This window comes from Calidris pugnax, unplaced genomic scaffold, assembly GCF_001431845.1.
Source record: "Calidris pugnax isolate Ruff unplaced genomic scaffold, ASM143184v1 scaffold1, whole genome shotgun sequence".
Classification (NCBI taxonomy): Eukaryota; Metazoa; Chordata; class Aves; order Charadriiformes; family Scolopacidae; genus Calidris; species Calidris pugnax.
The window spans coordinates 2,617,491-2,632,931 of record NW_015090800.1 but is presented as its reverse complement, the minus strand read 5'-3'; the positions used below and the strand labels follow the sequence as shown (position 1 = coordinate 2,632,931).

Here is a 15,441-nt window from a genome sequence, read left to right as displayed (position 1 = left end):
TTAAAAAAAAAAAAAAAAGACGTGTTCACACTGCAAGGTTAATGAGCCTAATTAAATATAGTTTTCCTTAGCCAGATACTAAATCATAAAGCTTGGGGGAGTGGGGGAAGGGGAGAATCCAAAGGCAGTCAGTTCTATTTCAAATAATGGTTTTATTCTGATTTTTAATGCAAAAAAAAAAAAAAAAAAGCTGGAATTGTGTGTGGTTTTTCTGAATAGAGGCACTTACATTTAAAGATTTGGTGAGACCTCACATGGCAAACTTTGAAAGTCTATTTAGAGGCAATTATGCCGAGACATATTTGTTTTCACTTGCCCACTGTTTTAATTAATGGAGAAGTGGGCTTGGATAAAAGGTCTGTGTTGGGTAGAAGCCTCCATCTGCTGCTGCATATTACTAGAACCTTTGTCCTTCCTCACTGTGTAGTTTTTTTATTATACCAGTTTATTTCCTTTAGTAAGTTGCATGTCTCACGTTAAGCTGTACAGACACTTCTGATTTCTTTTTAATTATTTTAATTTTTTTTAAAGTTTTCTGCCTTTGCTTTGCGCAGTGGTTCAATATCCCACCTTCAAAAATATATTTGGAGATCTAAATTCTATGGTCTTTCAAAGAAACTTATATCTCGGGCACAAAAATTAGATATTGCACCTTATTGAGTTGCCATGTGTGAGCTACCTTCATGGCTAGTCTGGAATTATTAAAAACAGAAGGTATAGGGTGTTACAGAAATGAAAAAGATTTCAGCCAATGAATTACATACAACGACAGTACGTTTCTACCAAAGTCCAGCACAAGAGGACTACGACTGAATCTGCTCCAAATAATAAGTAACGAAGGGTTAAACTACTCATGGGGCAAATTTTTTCACTTAAATTTAGATTGATTCCCTGAGAACCAGGAAGATGAAAATTTTCCATGTTGGACAAACTGGATGCTTTCTCCATAGTCTTCCTAAGCCTTCTACAGAAGGCAGTAATTTTTATAAATTAATTATTTACTTGGATTTCTTGGTGGTTTTTCGTAATGTAGAAGGAATAGGTTGGGGTAGAGTAACTGAAGCTTCTTGATCCCCTATTACAGAGCAAGAAGCCGAGTACCTCATCTAAACTGCTCGCTTTAATTTTTGTTAAGTTTTTCAAAGGGGCTGAAAGGTCACTGTACACCCAGTAGGGTTCAAAAGTTATTTTTGTTAAATTACATTATGATTAAACGATTCCACCTGAGCACTTGGTGTGTAGTAGGAGAACCACAACACAGAGTTTGCGTTTCCTTTATTTATTTATTTATTTGTGTTTTCCTACCCTATGGACTTTGTCAATTTTTGCCTCTAACGTGGGAATCGTTGTATCACGTAGGAGTCTCAACTTCAAAGCAACTGCAGAGGATGTAGAGGTTTCACCAGCTTGTATTTCAGCTGTCTGTGTTGATATGGTTTGCATTTATTGATATTCAAACAGAAGGAAAGTTTAGGCCATGGGATTTGTAGCAATGGCTTTTCTCACTTGTGTTCTTCGTGTCGGTTGAGCTTCTTGCTCCTGGGGCGGAATGAATAAGCCTTGAAAGTGGAGAGAAGTAATGAGGGTTTGTTGTTTGACTGGTTTGCTACTTTGCAAGCTCCTCCTTTTCTTTGTTGCCATACAGTGAGACTGATGCTAAAGTCTTATAAAATCATTAAATTCCTTGGGATTCCTTTGAAATTCCTGCTTTGGTTTACCTTTTTTTTTTTGCTTTTGGCCAACATTTTGACCTTGCGGGTACTGCTCATTTAATTACTTGTATGTGGTAATAGGAAAGTGGTAGCAAGGTGGCTTAGTGTGCTCAGAAGAACATTTCATTTAGCTGGGTTTTCATGCCTTTGTCTTGCATTTCCACTGAGTCATCTTTGCCCTAGATTGGTTTCTCCAGAGCTTTTTGTAGGTCTAATTAAGAAAACAAGCTTGTATTTACACACACTTTAGCTAGCATATTCGTTGTGCACTTTTTTTGGCTATTAAAACTGGAAAGTTGGAAGAAAAAAAATTGAGGATGAGATTTCTGTACAAAATCAGTGATTTTGGCGATTGCCTTTTTTGAAAGTTTTAAACCTTTTTTAATCAGTGTGCTTGAGGGAAATGCAGGTCTAACACAGTAGTGAAGAAGACTCGTAGAGATGAGATGCTCTTAATAAATTAAGTCACCCAGGATTATTATCTCTTAGTATGTGAGCCCATGCATATACTGACCTTAACTGATGATGGTGTTTGATGATTGATGGTGCTGATTTGCTGATGATTGGTGGTTAATGATTGTTGATGTTTGTCTTCAGAGTATTTTCATGGATTGCTTACATGACTAATATTTAGAAGAATTATTTATGTTTTGGCATGTAAGAGATTTTAGAGATTATGTGCTTTTTTTTTTTTTCTGTGCACATCTTTGGGCAGTTTGTGTTTATTAAAATTCAGAATTATGCTTTTGGTTTATCATACTGAGCAGAAATTTCAAGATTGAAGGGCCTGAACCCTCAGTTCTCCTTTATCAATCAGTTACCTATTGTTAGGCAGCGTCCAATTTCTGGTGGTTCTGTTTTTAGACAGTTACATCATTTTAGTAAGCGTTGAGTATCTGCTTCTCTTTGGGTCTGGTTATTGTTTATGGATACTGAAGCTCCGTGGAGTTGTGACCCAGGCTGTCTGCAGTGGGCTTCTGAAGGAATTCACACCTTGAAGGTGTTGCCCTGAGTCCTCCAGGGTTCTGGGCAAGGTGAGCACTTCTCAGGCCAGCAGGCATCTCAGCAGCCTCCAGGCAGACACGTTGCCCAGGAATTCAGTGCTTTTGGAAAGCAGTTAGCCATACCCTAGTAGCAAATTCAGTAAAATTAGCTCTAGACTCTAGACAACTCAAATTTATTGTTATGCAAGGGTCTGTCCAGAGGTTTTGGTGCCTGTGTGGGGTGCAATTATCATACTCTGGAATCAAAAAGTAAATCAGCAAGCAATGGCAGAAGGCTGTTTTGTGTTTTTTTTTTCTTAATATGCTACATGTATAATAAACTTCATAGTCCAAGACTGGCAACATAGTGTCTCTCTTCAGCAGTAAGGTAAATAACGGCAAACAAAACATGCTGTGTGACACATCCAGTGCACACATCATACCCTAACAGAAGTTAATGCTATTATGATATTTGGGACTGGTGATAAATAAGTGAGCCCTTAAAAGGACATAAAAGCACAACATACTGTTCGGAGGTCCCAAACCAAACTACAACGTTCTTCTGAAGTCCTACACCGTATATTAAAAGAACACAGAAATAAATTAGACTTTTTTTTTTTTTTTTCTTTTTTTATTCCCACCCCAGAACTCGGCTGGATCTCAAAAGTGCATGTGAATCGACCTGCAGTTGTGAGGCATGCAGAACAAATTAAAAAATGGAGAACTGTGAAAGGTAATTGGCAAGTAAGTGCTCTTTTTATGCATTCTGTTCCTGTATTTTTAAATCAGTCACTCTCCCTCTCCAGGCTGCAATATTGAATTTTTTTCAAGATGCATGTAAACTTAAAAGATGTGCTTGTCCGTGTCTTATTTTAATAATTTGTATTTGATGATGATGGGATGGAATAAGGCGATGCATTTATCCCAACAAGTTAAAAACCTTATAACTCATGAGTGGCAAAACCGCAAATGAATTTAAGTCATCTTTATTCATGAGTGGATTAAATTGTATATTACTATCCCACCACATTTATTCTGTTTCCCAGACAGACTTCTCTGCACGCTCCCTTCTTATTTTTTAATTTTAAGGTTGTAAGATATCATCACGGTCCCTGTCAAGTTTGACCTACCTGGATGATTTTTCTTCACTTAAACATCCCCAACATGTGTGATTTTTTTGCTTAACTAGTTCTTGCGTAAAACTCAAAAATCCTGAGTGGCTGTGGCACTAGGGGGGAGAAAGGGAAAAAAAAAAAGGGAAAAAAAAAAAGGGAAAAAAAAAAAGGGAAAAAAAAAAAGGGAAAAAAAAAAAGGGAAAAAAAAAAAGGGAAAAAAAAAAAGGGAAAAAAAAAAAGGGAAAAAAAAAAAGGGAAAAAAAAAAAGGGAAAAAAAAAAGGAAAAAAAGAAAGAAAGAGAGAAGGAAGGAAGGAACGATGAGCATAGATCCTGTGGACCACAGTTTGGGGATGATTTGATGTAGTTGTGTAAGATCCTTCTGGCAGGTGATATACAACAACTTCCTGCCTGTTACATGAACCTGAAAGTCTGAACCTGCTTTTAATGTTATGATTAAATAAAAAATGGACATAAATTGAGGAAAGTTAGACATTAGCTTATGTGTGAGTTTCTCACACGTAAAAAGTCACTTGATACCAAGTTTAGCAGTCCAGCAGCTCTGGGTTGGGAAATAATGTCAGTGATAAAATCCAGAGGGTATTCCATAACCTTGGCTATCTTCACATGCTGCAGGTGCAGTAATATAAAAAGTCTTCTGATTTATCAGAATTCACTGTATAAAGAACAAAGAAATAGAGAGCCACAGGCTTTGGTTACAAAGAATCACTGGGAAGAAAGGCATTTAGTGTCGCTCCCTCAATATGGCTGTAGGACAAATGTTTAATTATTACTAACACTTCTCCGCTCTCTTGTGTGGTGACACTGGTACTGAGCTACTCAGGTGAGGTTTTACTTTGAAGAATGCCAAGAGATTATTTTCAGAAGCATTTCTCCTGTATTTGAACACTGTCATTGCAGTCACGATATTCGTGTGCTGTTTATTTCACAGAGGTGATTTTGAACCTTTACGTGTTTAAATCTAAGTAGCACCGTATTCAAATTGTGAAGCCCATTTCCGAAAATACTCAACTTGAAAAACCCTTTTTAAAAAATCAAGTTCATACCAGTTCTTGGAACTCCCTGACTGCATCTGGCTTGATGATTTTATGATTCATGTCATAAGAGGTGAGACAAAAATTCCCTCGAGTGAAGGATAAAAAAAAATCCAAGTAAAAGAAACTTAAAACAATTTAAAGTGAAAAACCTTTCTGAAGTATTCTAGGGTGAAAGTAGAAATCTGTTAGAAACAAGCACTGAAGCTTAGACTAACAGAGGAAGGTAACGGTTCGTTACTCTGTTTAGTCACCCCAAAGTAGCTTTCAGTGTAACATTTACTGCAAGTTCAGAAAGGTGACTCCCATCAGCAAAGTGTGAAAGGTTTGTAGGCTGGCCAACATCTTAAGATACCTCCATGAAGAAACAGCAAATTTTTCTGCCTATACTGACAAATCGTGTCACAGAACAGGGCAGTCAGGGAGAGACCTTAAGAACTCGAGTGAACTTTGCTTGTTGCAGACTCTCCCCTTGTTGAACAAGTTCCCACTAGGAGATGTCAGCTTTTATTGAAACCATCACTGTAAGTGAGAATTTGCTGGAAGACCTTCAACAAATATTTCAAAATCACGTCTTAAGCTCAATTTTTGTTCAGCACAAAATCTCAAAAAATTGTTAGTTGAGCTTCTGTTCCATTCTCCAATTAGTAAGTCTTTTGAAATTCTGTAGCATTTTCATCTAAAGAGTGTTTTAGCCCTGTCACTTAGCTCTTGCTTTTGTTTGTTGCATCAGATAATTACTGATGTTTTTTATTCCTGATTCACACAAAAGAAAGTGGAAACATGTGGAGTCTAGACCCTAAGTTTTAAGAAGTCTGGGTTCTTACCCCCTACTGATGCCATGTTTCACGCTCACAGCAGGAGAAGCATGCAAACACACAAGTGTGCAAATTGCTGGTGTGTACACTCATCTGCTTATTGGCAATTGCAAACCTATGTGTATAATTTTTTGTGCATGCAAGCTCTAAAGATACAGACATAACAATGAGGTTCCTCATACAGGTGATTTTTTTATCGTTGTCTTATAGAATTAAATTTGAAACAAGATGCTTTTTGTCCCGGTAAAAATGTCTGTCTGATTCTGAGAGTCCCATTTGGTAGTTAGCTTTTGCACCAAAAATTGGAATTAGATCCTTTGATTTTGAGAGAGCTGGCTTCTGATTCCAAATCCTTTCTGTGCCATTAGATACTGCTCAAGACATGACCAAATGTCTGCCATCCTTATTCTTACAGTGAGAGCCAGGCTTCTGATTCCTGCATCTTTTAAGTCGGTTTGGTTTTGGAAGCATAAGCTGAAATATCATATTTCCTGTTTCACTCCCTATATAGGCTGCTTGGCTGCTGAAAGCTGTTACCTGCATAGACCTTACCACGCTTTCAGGTGATGATACTCCTTCAAATGTTCACAGATTGTGCTTTAAAGCAAAGCATCCCATCAGAGAGGATCTGCTGAAAGCCTTGGATATGCATGATAAAGGTATGATTGGTTTTGTTGTGTGTGTTGTGTAGGGAAAATCTCTGCATTTCCTCAGTATTTTTTCAATTTTCAGATGATAGCTGTAAAAATGGCCTCCTCTTCATATAATGGAAGCAGTTATGGTAGGCAGCACTACAGAGCTAATAGTCCCAAGAGAACAAACTAGATCTTATGGAGTCTTATTCAAAGCAACTGTCTTAAGTTCTAGCTGCAAAATATCTATTCTGTTGAGTGAATATAAGAATACAAGGAGAAAAAAAAATCCACTCTCATTTTGGCAACCAAAGTGAAGCATGAACTCAGGGTGACACTGTAAGTTATGATATCTTATAAGCAAATTTGATATGAAAGCCACAAGTGTGGAACCTCAGTGCATGTCTTTTAATAACAGTGCACTAAGGTGAAACTAATTGAGTATTCTGTTAATTTGCTGATGTCCTTACTAAATTGGAGAAAGGGGGGGAGTGTTCACATGACTGTTTTGGATTTCATGCTTAGCTGCTGTCGCTGTATGTAACCACCAAGCCTGCAACTTTGCCTGTTGGAAAAGATGCATTCCACAGTCCTGAGCATGTTATTTTTTACTTCAGAAAACGTTATTTGTTACCTGCATATATCAGTACTTAGGCAACATCTTTGCAGCCCAGTCTGCTCTAAGGAATCAGTCCTGTAGTGAGTATATGTGGTTGTGTGCATATCACGTATACACACACAGAGCTCCCAGCCAAGTCAACAGAGTTGAAGGGGCAGAAGACAACCCTTAAGAACTAGCAGTAAAATTTTCATTGATATTACCCAAGCAGGCTCCATCTGATGTCCCAGTGTTTCACCCAAGACTGAACACGATGCAACTTCAGAGCAAATTGAGACTGTGCATATATAACTACCAATAAAACCCCTCTATATCTGAGCAGATCTTCTGAATTTTTCCAGATGTAAACACTGATGTGTCAGTGAATAGCATTTGACTTTTGTCCCATCATTTGGCCTTATCATGATCTGTCAAAAACAAGTCTCAGTGACATTTGGGGCATGCTTTTACTATTGAAATATTTCAGTTTTACATGGGCATTGATTCACTGATTGAAGTCATACCATGTAAAACCAAAGAGGCATCAGCCCTCTGGTTTTGAGCCATACACATAAAATATCAAAGACTAGTCTTTTTGTAAAACTTGGATTTATGGACTCTTCAGACAGCTGAAGTATTAAATATGAGGTCAATTATCTGAGAGTGAGAGAAGAGCATTTTAACTAGAAATGCAGTAGGACTGCATTAACATAAAGACTGCTCGGTTGCTGCTGGGCTTAGTCTGGCTCAACAAGTAAGGACAGAGCTTGGCAGTGCAGTTTCTCTCGCAGTAATTTGCTGACTAAGCATGTCTTAACTGAGCATGTTGGCATTAAATGGTGAATCTGTTGTTAAGCAACTTGGCATTTTAATTCCTGCTGAGGCAGACTTGCTCCCAGGGTCAGCTGAAGGAACATGAGGGAGGTAACAATATGGAGAATCACCTGAAGGGTTTGAACAAGAAAACAGATATCCCTGCTGTTGGTGCTTCAAAACCTTGAGAGAACGCAGAAGTGGGAGGTGCAAACGATGCACACATGCTCATAATATGGATTGCACTAGAGAAGGTGGAAATCTATGGATGTGAAAAAGTGAACTGTGGCTTTTTCAGGTATTACTGTTGGAGCGGTTTGTGTATATCCTGCAAGAGTCGCCGATGCTGTTAATGCCCTAAAAGCTGCTGGTTGTAATATACCAGTAGCTTCAGGTACGTTTTATTCTAAAATATCCAATTATATATTTTTATGCTATAAAACATATAGAAGAATCCAGAAGTTTGGACTTGCTTTTGTTAGAGTAAGATACAAAGGCAGCAGGGCGAAGGAGGGGAATGAAGGGGAGGATTTCCTTCTGGTACAGTCTTTTGTTTTCTTTCAACTTCAAGCTTATCAGCAATACCAAATCTGTTTTGTTGGAAGCTCTTCAAAGAGGTACTTGAGATCTATCAGTGTTTCCCTCACCTGAACAGAAGAAATTGCAATAGTGTGGAGGACTAAGTATCAGTAGACCAAGTAGATAATAATAATGAAACTAAAATATGAGATTTTAGGAGTTCTAATACAAGGGGTTTTTTTCCCTATCAGTTGTTTGGCTTTTAAGTATAATCCTACAAGCTGAATTCAGTGAAGCTGTGCAGAGGCAGGGGTTATTTCCTGCAGAGCAGGTTCAGAACTTGTACTCACAAATCTAATAGTGGCAGCTCTTCTCCAGTCACCACACACAACAAACGAGTCCTGAATCTACAATAAGCAAAAGTAGAATCAAAGAATTATGCAGGTTGGAAGGGAGCTCTGGATGTCATCTGCTCCAACCTCCTGCTCAAAGCAGGGGCTAACTTTGAAGTTAGATCAGGTGTTTAATGCTAAGATCTATGTTTTTTGGTTTTGGTGGGGTTTTTTTTGTTTCTTTGTGGATTTTTTTTGGATTATTGTCTAGGGAAAAATATGTACTAAATGTATTTATATGTCAGAGAGAAAGAGGATCTCTTTGTCACGGATCCTCTTTGTCATTATTTCTTCAATTGCCAAAGTTACCTTTGGGTTTTGTACTTAAGCATCATAAAGGTAATCTGAAGTAGACTTCTATAAAACCAATTTTTGCTGTATTGTGATTTAGCTGTTAAAGTATTACTGGGATTTAACTTGAAATACTACTTAAAAGAATTGGGGAGAATGAAAAATGTATGTATTGCTTCATATATGAGTTTGCTCCTTGTTTGCTCAATTCTACTGGAGGCAATAGAAATTATGCTTTCTCATGTAGATTGCTTTGGAAAAATTTAAGGCAAGTGAAAGAGACCTTTTTGCAAGATATACCTAGTATCTTGGTGGACATCGGTTCTTGAAGGAAGAGCAAATACTTGTGGATGAAGAGAGCATAGGATGAGGTGCCTTTAGATTTTTTGAGTTGTGGCAGGGATAAAAAAACTTTCAAACTCTTTGGTGTATTAGGGGTATTTCCAATTTTCTGATCAATTTATAAAGCATTTTCTTCCTTCTGCCTGCATCCTTCTTGTTAGTGGCTGCTGGATTTCCATCTGGACAAACTCCTCTAGAAACCAAACTGGCTGAAATAAAGCTAGCTGTGGAATATGGTGCCAGAGAGATTGACATTGTCATTAGCAGGAGCCTGGTGCTGACTGGCCAGTGGGAAGGTAAGTCCTCACCCTTGGGCAAGGAACCTGAACCTCTCCATGTGCATATGCAAGTTCTGTCTTTGTCTCTTCCCTGAGTCTCCACATCAGTCCTTGGAGAACGTTGTTCCTCCCCTAAGTGGCCAATCATCTAGAGCACTGAGCTAAATAAAAACTATTTAACTAATTTATGACTCATGGTCAGATATATTTTTTTTTTTAAAGAATGCTGTTACGAGTTCTGTCAGGTTGGGTATTCAGAATGACTTTGTGTTGGAATACTCGGGTCTATTCCTTCTGTGCTTTTAGAGGATTTTGTATACAGGATTAAAAAAATAGCAAGTGGAATGGAAGTGAATGCCTATGGTCTAATTATTTGAACAGTTTTGTTAAAACCCCCAAGGGGCTGCTAATGTAGTTGATACCTTGTTAAATATACCTGTTTCAATTCTTGACAAAAATATGTATTTTAGTCATTTTCTTTTCCCTGAAAGTTGAGGGTACAAATTGACTGTTCATATTATTATTGATGTTCTTGTGCCTCTAGACTACTACTAATTAGTAAGAACAATAATGCTGAAGATGGTTTTTGCTCTAATTGCCTCCTTAATGTACTGCGAATGGTTTGCCTTAAGTGCTGACAATGCTTCTATAACTAATCTCCATGTGAAGGTAAACACATCACTGTCTTGGAATAAATTTTCCATTCAGTTGTATAATGCATTGCTGTAATAGCCTGTTTGCTTGGAAGACTTTATAAAGGACCCTGGTACCTGAGTTTGGTTAAGGAAATACAATAATCATGGTAACAATCTCATTTTGTGATTTTGATCTTCCTTCAGCTAGCAGTTAGAATTGAACCAAACCCCAAGTTTCTGCGTCTGTGTCTTCAGGACTGATGGCCTGGTTTCTACTTGCTGTAACATCTTGGCCTCTTTTGTAGTATTTACCACCTCATTTTCTTTGTTTCTAAATACATGCAGCTTTACAAATGTTTGACTTCTTGAGGACGGGCATTGTTGCAGATATTTGTTTCTTTCAGAGCGGGTATTTTAAGTTTGGATATGGCCCCAGAAATTGCCAGAATATGGAAACGGGGTGATTGAGCAGTTTTAAATAAGACAGAATGATGGTCAAATTCTGTACCAGCTGGTAGCAAGACTATATGCACACCTTTCACTGAATTTCACTGAATTTTAGAGTTGGAAGGGACCATAGAGTCCAACTCCCCTGCTGAAGCAGGATTGCCTAGAGCTAGAGCATGTTACTCAGGAGCATCCAGGCGGGTCTTGAAAATCTCCAAAGAAGGGGACTCCACACCCTCCCTGGGCAGCCTGTTCCAGGGCTCTGTCACCCTCACCGTGAAGAAGTTTCTCCTCATATTTGAGTGGAACCTCTTATGTTCCAACTTGTGCCCGTTGTCCCTCGTCCTCTCACTGGGAACCACTGAAAAGAGTCTGGCTCCCTCCTCCTTCAACCCTCCCTTGAGATACTTGTAGGCATTGATAAGGTCTCCCCTCAGCCTTCTCTTCTCCAGACTAAAAGAGTCCCAGCTCTCTCAGTCTCTCCTCATAAGGGAGATGCTCCAATCCTTGAATCATCTTTGTTGCCCTTTGCTGGACTCTTTCTAGTAGTTCCCTGTCCCTCTTGAACTGGGGAGCCCAGAACTGGACGCAGTACTGGACGCAGTACCTTCCTGCGCTGTGTCTTTGTTAGGGTCTACCCTGTGGTCTACAAGGCAGGTATCCTGTCCAGGTGCTGCTCTTCACTAAGATCACGTAAAGGTCTTGGGTACCAAACAAGCCGAGTGATCTGTCACCAAGACTAAAAACCACCACTAAACTGGGCTTGAGCAGCAACTTGAAATTGTGTCTGAAAAGGTCTGTATTACAGCAATTTCTGACCTAACTTCATGGTGCAAACCGCCGATAAGTGCACGTTGCAAAGAGCAGAGATCAGAGGGTCAGTGCCTGTAGGCAGTTGCAAATGCAGGCTCGAGGTTATAATGCCTGGGATTACACGAAGGAGGACACGGAGGAGAAATAAAGGGCTAGATTCAGAGAGAATGTTTGTATCAGTGATTGGAATGAAGCGGATACACGTTGTTAGGTTTTTCTATACAGGAAACAAATTGTTTTCTGTGATCATAAATTACAGAGAGGAGTACGCTGAGATAGCAGCGATGGATCTAGTATAAAGCTGTCAGTTTCCTAAATAAATAAATTACAGATAACTTTTGATTTGGAATGCATGTTCTTTTATCCACAGCTGAAGGTGTGACAAGCTTGAAAGCCATCCTTTGTTTGGCAATGGGTAGTTTGCATTTCTTTTACTGAATTGAAATGATTTCCAAATGTTTTCTGAAAGTTTGTTTATGAATGTGAATCTGTGCATGGCACGTATTTACATTGTCTTGAAAACATCTACCTCAGGAACAGAATTTACTTGCCATCCAGATAATGTTGCTATAGGGTGAAAAATTCTAATATTTAACTTGCCCATCGAAAAAAAAATTCTTTAGTAGGTGGTCTGAATATTTTGGTGAAAACTTAGTGTTCTGACTTCTTGTTTTACTTTCAATAGATGTATGTTACCTGTGTGAACATGCAGGTTTCCACCTCTATCTAAATGATTAGATAAGATACACGACAATGTATAAAGGAGATTTAAGGAAGCTAGAAGAAGGGATGAAGAAGTCTTTTTTAGGCTGGATCCCTCCATAAAGTTGATAAAGTCTAGTGCAGTAATTATTCAAGGTACTTCATCAACTAGAGCTGTCTAGCAGTTATGACAGAACCTCTACTTAGGCTTATAGCACTAGTATATTTTTATTGTTGTTTTCTCATCCTGCCTGTTCTTCACAACTTCAGGAGTTATTGACAAAAGTATGTATATGGCAGAGTGTTTTATCTTACTGTTCATACATTTTTAGCTTTTCTTCTAGCCTGTACCATAATTGGGGCCACCATGATAGAATAGTGTTGCTTTCTGAATTGTTTCAAAAGTTTATTTGGTTATTAAGTTTTTTAGTGTATGTCCAATTATGTCAAGTTATTTTAAAGCAGTTCTTAAATATCGGTTGGAACTCGATATGACACTCAGAATATATTTTCTAGGATTGTTCCGAAGTAATTGTTAAGAGCATTTTAATAGTGCTGAACTTGAAAGCAGCTTTATCAGATAGCTAGTTTAGGTTGGAAAAGAGCATTAAATGAGATTTAAGTTTATGAACTTACATACCTTTTACAACCTATTAGCTTTTAGGGCAATACTGCTTTACAGTAGTTTATTCAACAATTGTCTTGTATCGCTTGACAAGGTACGGAATAAGCTTAAAAATCACAATTTAGATACTGTCTTTAGGCACAGAATTTGGAGCCTGTAGGTAAAGAGTGAGGAAGTTTACCAACAAATTGTTAGAAGGAACTGGAAAGTTTTATTTATTTATTTATTTATTTATTTGCTGGTATTGATGAATCTGTTGGAGTTGCTGTACCTGCTGAAGCTGCCTGGGTGCAGTAATGTTACTTCTAGTTCCACGGGTTTCAGCAAACCAATGGGACATACCACACTGATGGTGGCTTCAGAGGTCATGTTAAGCCATTGTTTGCTCTATGTCAGTTGAATTTTTCTACAAGAAAAGACAAAAAGCCAAGCATGCTCTAAGAAGTTTGAACAAGGCTGCGTCCATGAAAAACATTAGGTATAACCTCCTTACCAAAGCTGCCTTTCAATTCTTAATAGTTATTCAACTGTGAGTTTAGAGGCTTTGTTCAGGGTTTGGACCCCCCTTTTATGCTCTGTACTTTGTAAGCAGTGCAGAGAAAATACACTCCCCACTCCAGAGACTTGGAAAAGACACCCCACGTTGTTTAGGAATATTATAGTCAGATTTATCATTTTTTTAGATGTACAAGCTGACTTGGGACCTCAAAGTCTAGTTGCATAATTTCTTTCTTACATTGTCAGCAGCAGCTCGGGCTCCTGAAGCCAAGCTCTGTTTTCAGTTTCGTGTGAATCACTGGAGCCTGGAGTTGCACATATGTGGCTGAGAGCAGAACTGAAAGAGTCGTGTTGTGCTGATAGCCTTGTGCTTGTCATTTTGTTAACAACCCTGCCATTAATGTGCAAGACAGAAGGGATTCCAGCTCATTTTCCAGTTTCCCTTCATGATTACCTTGATCTTTTGGTCTAACATAAAACGAAACATCTTCCCTCTTCATCTCAGTTTCTACCCTTAACATCAGTCAATGTGACTGACTGGATAAAAACAGCAAATAAGCTCAATTTGAAAAAGAAAAAAAAAAGAAAAAGTGTTTTTATCACTACATTTTTAGCGAAGACCTGTTTCATAGAAAAATTAAGCTGTGTTTTTCCCCCCCCTTAGTATTTGCATTTCCTGAATTATCCCCTTTATTATGTGATTTTTAGGACAAACGTATTAGAGCAAATTAAAATGTCATCTAGACAACCTAGGGCAGATTATAGCCAGCAGTAATTGTCAGAGATGTTTTCTTTGTGTAGGGGAAGGAACATTTTCTTTGGTGTATTTAATAGCAGCTAAAATCAACGCAATGTTTGTAGTGAAGAGTTAGAATTTTAGGAAAACTACAAAAAAGCCACCTTCCAACACTTACCTTTTTATATCAGGGGAAATTAAAACCACAGCTATTAAAGTATTTTTTAATTTCCTATAAAATCTGAATTTTTCTGACTTCTATAAATGCATCCAATAAAAGCACAGATCTGAAGTTCATGAAAGCAGTAAGGTATCCTCAGAAAGTGGGTGCAAAGTAGAAGAGTTCTTATGTCACATCCATTTTAACAGCTAAGTCAGTGAAGTTGCTACAGACTACAGCAGTGAGCACCTGGCTCCAAATATCTAAGTAAGTTGGCTTGCTTTGTTTTTTTTTTTTTTTTTTAATTTGTTACGTTTTCCTTAGATTTCTTTCAATGGGTGGTGTTGGTGGCCAGAAGGAGACTTTCTTGCAACCTCTTCATGGTGGTCTTAGCTCACAGTTGAAGATATACCTGTGGGGTTTTTCTTGGCAAGAAATTCTACATTAAATACAGTCTTGGATTAGTTGATTGGCTGTGTGTATGCTGCCAGAACAGTTCAAAATTTTAGTAAAATGTTGTTTTTTTTTTTTTTTTTTTTTTTTTTTTTAATTTGTTACGTTTTCCTTAGATTTCTTTCAATGGGTGGTGTTGGTGGCCAGAAGGAGACTTTCTTGCAACCTCTTCATGGTGGTCTTAGCTCACAGTTGAAGATATACCTGTGGGGTTTTCTGTGCTGGAGGTTTTTCCCAAAAGCTTTCTGCCACTTCTGCTAACCAGAGAAGCTCTATCTGCTGTGTCAGTTACTGGTGTTCTGCACAGGTCACAGATAGTCTCAGAACCACAGTGTCCAGCTCTGGTCCTACTACTGATCAGCTTGATGGAACTGAGTAGTTGTGTGATGGACTTTTTGGCAGCACAGACCGTCCCAGAAGCAGCCCAGGACCCCTTCAAACACTGAGTGCATTTTCAAGTGTGATCAACTCCACTCTACTTCAGACGTTTGCCAGGAAGTTTCAGGATAATCAAGTTATTTGTGCCTTGATTTAAACCTGACTGAGTACTGAAACCTCTTTTTTATTTTTGAAAGGTGTAGGAGTTTTTTGCATTTGTTCTGTATCAGAGTAGTCCCTGCCTGCACTGGGATTGGGGTACTCTGGTTAATTTTCTGTGTCCCAGAGGTAGTTGCATTTCTATTTGTGCTTTTACTGGGGGGTTGAGAGTGTTCTGTGAATGCTAGCTATTGTCTGCCATAATTGGCCTGCGAATAAAGAGAGGTATTTATTACCTACACACCTGCCCCATTAAAGTGTGCCCACTTTTCCACCACCTCAGCTAACC

General features: G+C 38.4%; 1 protein-coding gene across 1 annotated transcript in view; it reads left to right on the top strand.

The window, feature by feature from the left end:
* The window catches only part of DERA (deoxyribose-phosphate aldolase (putative)), a 57,710-nt gene that overhangs the window by 4,721 nt on the left and 37,548 nt on the right, over positions 1–15,441 (top strand). The window contains exons 2-5 of the mRNA XM_014937199.1: positions 3,342–3,439; positions 6,193–6,340; positions 8,023–8,118; positions 9,430–9,564. Coding sequence (XP_014792685.1) covers positions 3,342–3,439; positions 6,193–6,340; positions 8,023–8,118; positions 9,430–9,564 — 477 coding nt within the window. The remainder of the gene's footprint in view (positions 1–3,341; positions 3,440–6,192; positions 6,341–8,022; positions 8,119–9,429; positions 9,565–15,441) is intronic.